Source organism: Vulpes vulpes, chromosome 5 (genome assembly GCF_048418805.1).
Source record: "Vulpes vulpes isolate BD-2025 chromosome 5, VulVul3, whole genome shotgun sequence".
NCBI classification, from domain to species: domain Eukaryota; kingdom Metazoa; phylum Chordata; class Mammalia; order Carnivora; family Canidae; genus Vulpes; species Vulpes vulpes.
Genome location: NC_132784.1, coordinates 53,416,930 through 53,422,381, shown reverse-complemented (window position 1 = coordinate 53,422,381; position 5,452 = coordinate 53,416,930). Strand labels below are relative to the sequence as shown.

The 5,452-nt window shown below is 38.5% G+C and overlaps 1 protein-coding gene across 1 annotated transcript; it reads left to right on the top strand.

Moving 5' to 3' along the window:
• The first annotated feature begins 1,049 nt into the window (after positions 1-1,049).
• LOC112919236 (ubiquitin-conjugating enzyme E2 variant 1) lies at positions 1,050-2,922 on the top strand. The gene has a single exon (XM_025997580.2). The coding sequence runs from the start codon at positions 1,070-1,072 to the stop codon at positions 1,511-1,513; it is 444 nt and encodes a 147-aa protein (XP_025853365.1). The 5' UTR covers positions 1,050-1,069; the 3' UTR covers positions 1,514-2,922.
• Positions 2,923-5,452: the final 2,530 nt, after the last annotated feature.

Here is a 5,452-nt window from a genome sequence, read left to right as displayed (position 1 = left end):
TCAATAGTAAACTATTTCAAAATATTTTCAAAAAATTTAAATATGTAGAGGCATACAGGGCTTAATACCTAACCGGCACTTAATAAAAGTTGAATGAATAATAAGTATGACCATTGAAAGTTTTTTTAAATTTGTACTTCTTTCTTTTGTACTTCACTCTTAAAATTATCCAAGTCACCCAAGAATTTTTGAAGTATTTCTATGCTCATTCTTTACTAATCCAAACAATGAGATATAGCTGAAAAATGATGCCATTTGTGGAATTCAAAAAAAAAGTGAACTTCATGAATCATTGGAAATTTCCAGTGGCAATAGAAATTCTGAACTGAAGGCACATAATTTAGAACATCTGTCAGTGAATGATGACTGCTCAAACAACTATGCAGCATCATCCATGATCAATTGTGCGTGAGCCGAGTCAAGGTCGAACTCTGCCAAGACCTTCACCTTACAGGAGCTGTGAGGGGTGGTACTGACTGCTGACTGGCCTGAGACTCAGCCAAAGTGTGTGGATCACAATAAGGTTGCAATCACCGCAGTCACCATTAGTCAGCAGGAGAGTAGTGCAGCCTTCTAGAAGTATGCAACTAGTCTGAAAGCACCTAGTCCAAAAAGATACTTGAGCTCTTTATCAATTTTGTTTCTCAAGAAAAATAAGTACATTTATAAAATATTAAGACCCTGAAAATGTAATAGAGATGAAATTGACTTTACAGTCATCTGACCTGGGATTACATTAAAGGTATGCATCTTACTGACAAGTTACCTCACCCCTATGAGCCCCAGTTTACTGTGCTGCCACTTAGTTTAGTTGTTGTGAGAACAGACATTTTAATTCACTTATATAAAGAACCCATTGGGTCATTAATAATTGTATGTGTTGCAGAAAAGCAAGCAGAGATGGAATAATACTTGATTCTTTTGTCATCAATCTCTTTATTTATCTGATTGTATCTTGTTGGTAATTGCTCTGTGGAAACACTCCTGGTCCTGTGTATAACTTGAACACAGATTCCTAGTTCTTATAATAAATTCAGTAACTCGGGCCTTCGAGCGACAGCGACGCAAGATGGCAGCCACCACGGGCTCGGGAGTAAAAGTCCCTCGCAATTTTCGACTGTTGGAAGAACTGGAAGAAGGCCAGAAAGGAGTAGGAGATGGCACAGTTAGCTGGGGTCTAGAAGATGACGAAGACATGACACTTACAAGATGGACAGGGATGATAATTGGGCCTCCAAGAACAATTTATGAAAACCGAATATACAGCCTTAAAATAGAATGTGGACCTAAATACCCAGAAGCACCCCCCTTTGTAAGATTTGTAACAAAAATTAATATGAATGGAGTTAATAGTTCTAATGGAGTGGTGGACCCAAGAGCCATATCCGTGCTAGCAAAATGGCAGAATTCATATAGCATCAAAGTTGTCCTGCAAGAGCTCCGGCGCCTAATGATGTCTAAAGAAAACATGAAACTCCCTCAGCCACCCGAAGGACAGTGTTACAGCAATTAATCAAAAAGAGAAACCACAGGCCCCCCCTCCCCCCCCATTCGATTTAAGCAGTCATTTTCCACAGTAGTACATTTTCTAGATACGTCTTGTAGACCTCAAAAGTACTGGAAAGGAAGCTCCCATTCAAAGGCAATTTATCTTAAGATACTGTAAACGATACTAATTTTTTGTCCATTTGAAATATATAAGTTGTGCTATAACAAATCATCCTGTCAAGTGTAACCACTGTCCACATAGTTGAACTTCTGGGATCAAGAAAGTATATTTAAATTGATTCCCATCATAACCGGTGGGGCACATCTAACTCAACTGTGAAAAGACACATCACACAATCACCTTGCTGCTGATTACATGGCCTGGGGTCTCTGCCTTCTCCCCTTCTCCTCCTGCTGCCTCCCTCCCTCCCTCTACCCACCCACCCCTCTGTCCCTGCAACAGCCCTCCAGCTTGGGGTGGCTTGCTAGAATAGGCGTGAAGGTTTCAGGTCGCAGCCTGTGGGACTACTGCTGGGTGTGCAGGGGTGCTCCAGCTGCACCCCTGGTTTTTTTTTTTAAGTCTTAAATGATGCCCTCCCCCCTCCAAGCCATCATCCTTTCTCCACTTCCCATGACCACCCTCGGCCGAAGCATAGATTGTAACCCCCTCTGCTCCCCTCTGAAATTGGCCTTTGGTGAGGAATTCAGGGCTTTCCCCATATCTTCTCCCCCACCTTAATCGAGGGGTGCTGCTTTTTCCTTCCTCCTCAAGTCCCTTTTTGCACCATCACAACCCAATACTTCCTTGCTTTGGCCAGAAGCCATCAGGTAAGGTTGGAAAGAGTCTCTGACTTCCCTCGTTTAGTTTGGAACCACATTTACTCACTCTCCACCAGCCTGGGAATGAATATTGGGTCCTCAGCCCTGCCACCCTCTGCTGTCATCATCAGCTGATGCCGTTTTTTAGCTCAGGTTTTGATAAAGTGAAAAGAACAGTCACCAGGGGTATTCAGACCTGCCAGCTCTCAAAGTGCTTGGTGGTAAAACTTGGAGAAAGGCCACAGAAGACACTTGTAAGCACACACGATCCCTCTGAATGAATTGTTTTCTTTTCCTGTAATTGCTTTTGCTTTTAACAATTGAAGAAGTTTTAAACAGGGTTCTCATGTGGTCATCTTACAATCCATTTGCGTCTAGTTTGGAATCTGACAACTGGAACGAAAAGAACCTTGGATTCGGTGCATACTTTGGTTTTGGTGCTGCTGCGTCTCATGGTCCTCAGCAGGGATCGAGAAAGAACTCAGTGTGCACAGCAGATCCCCGAAATTGGCGGGCTTGACTTCCTGGCAAATTGCTGCGTTTTTCCACTTTTCTGTTCAGGACCACTAAATGCTGAGATGTGGATGCATACCGAAATAAAAGCGATTCATTGTGTTCTAAAAAAAAAAATAAAAAAAAAATAAATTCAGTAACTCTTAGGTTTCCATGCTCCAGTTTTCACTATGGGTGAAAACTCTGTGGGAGGCATGCTGTGTCTTCACAAAATTTCTGTAAGCAGCCATCTCTATACAGTCATTTAAATTTTGTATTTGGCAAAGGGCCTTTGAAATAATGTAACATTTACCTTATTGAAGTATCAGAACAGACTTGATGTTCATTGAGTGCTTTTGTCCAACTCTATGCATTCTTTCAAATAAAGCAGGGCACTGGATTACTTTGCTATGCATAGAGTATTGACCCACTGTCTTAACTCTAGATTTAAAAATCCTATAAGCCAGTTACATCAGTGAAAATAGCAGAGTAGGTATTGCCTAGGGCTCATTCCTGTATAGAAACACTAAAATATTGGGGGAAATGTCGAATCAATTCTTTGAAATTCTGGAAAATACTCCAAGACTTATTGAAACAAAGGAAATGTGAATCAAAAATAAATTTTAAAAACCCTTAAAAATGATAGGAAATTTTTGTGTCATATTACTTGCTTTTGACCTTGGTGTCAGTCTTGAAGATGGTAGCTCACATTTCCAGTGTGGGATCTGGTCCCTGGTTCCAGAGGAAACAGAACGGACCTTACTCTCAAATAATTGTTTTGTCTATTCTAACCCACCTGGGAATATCTAAATAACTAATGGAAGGTATTTGCCTTTCTTTCACCCAACTAGGAACTTATTCAAGATGGAAAAGCGGTGGGCATTCTTTGAGAACATTAACGATAAATGAACAACCCATAGATTTCTGGAGCAAAAGATTACAGTTGAGATAAACAATAGATTAACTGAAAAACTGTGAGGAAAATCTTAAGAAAGAGTTCATTGGTGAAATTAAGACACTGAAAAGAGTTTATGTATCCTGAGGAATTTAGAATACTCATGCTTGCAGAGAGGCCATATGTTCAGATATGACCTAAGAATACTCTAAGCTTTCTCCTATGACTTATCTCTACACTTTAAAGCAGAAAGAGAAGACCCAGACAAAGCTATAAACAGTCTCATCAAGTGTTGATAGGTGTCTGAAAACAGCTAAAGCATAAGGACCAGGATATCTTTTTTCTCTCGTTCCTTCTTTCCTTATTTCTCCTAGCATTCAGGAAAATCTTTCAAAATGCTAGTTCAGCATAAGATAGAGGAAGAGGGACTTCAGAGATTACACAGACAAGGAATAGAGACTTTATGAACATAGTTTAGAAAAGTCACTAAATGAACATAAAGCCCACAGCAAGCAAACACCCAAACCTTCAGAAAGGGGAAGGATCTGATTCCGAAGTTACTACATTATAGTATTCAAAATGTCTAGTTTCCTATGCACACAAAAATAGGTACCAAGCATAGGAACTGGAAAATATGGCCCATTTATTGGAGAAATGAGAAAACTGTTTCTGAGAGAGCATAGATACTGGACTTAATAGGCAAAAACTTTGAACAAACTATCCTAAATACATTCAAAGAGATAGAAGAAGCTACAGACCAAAAGCTAAAGGAAACATGGAGAATGATGCATAGCCAAATACAGAGTATTAATAGAAATAAAAATTATAAAAAAACAAAAATTCTGGAGCTGAAAATTATAATAATTGAAATTAAAATTTCACTAGGGATTTTAAATAGCATATTTGACCATGCTGAAGAAAAAATCAGTGAACTTGATGATGGATCAATTGAAATGATCCAGTCTGAGGAACTGAATTAAAGAGAGAAAGAGAGGGAGAGAGAGAGAGAGAAAGAGAGAGAGAGAGAGAGCGAGAGAGAGAGTCTATGATACCAATGAGACACTAACAAACATACCAATATATGTATAATGGGAGTCCCAGAAGGAGGGGAAATATTGTGAGACAAAGACTACTTGAAGAAATAGGGCTGAAAAATTCCTAAATTGTATTAAAAAAAACAACATTAATCTGCACATCAAAAAAAGCTTAAGGAATTTCATGAAGGATAAACAGACATATTTAGACATATTCTAAGACACACTTAGATGTATTCTAATCAACTTGTTGGAAGACACAGAGAGAATCTTAAAAGCAGCAAGAAACTTATCATATACAAAGTATCCTCATAAGATTAATAGGCAATTTCTCATCAAAAGCTATCCAGACCAGAAGGAAGAGGCATGACATGTTTAAAGTGGTGAAAGGAAAACAAATCTGGCAACCAAGAAGTCTATATTCATCAAAATGCTTCAAAAATGAAGGAGAATTTGAGACATTCCATATAAATAAAAGCTTATTTTTAAAAATAATGATAAAAATTTACTCAAAGAAATAAAAGAGAGTTCATTATAGTATTATTACCCTATGAGAAATGCCAAAGGAAGTCAGTCCATCTGTCTAAAATGAAATGACATTAGATAGCAACTCAAAGCTATTTAAATAAATAAGGAACTCTGCCACAGCAAACCACAAAAGTAAATATAAAACCAGCATTATCGTATTTTTGGCTTCTAATTCCTCTGTTTCCTGCATCATTTA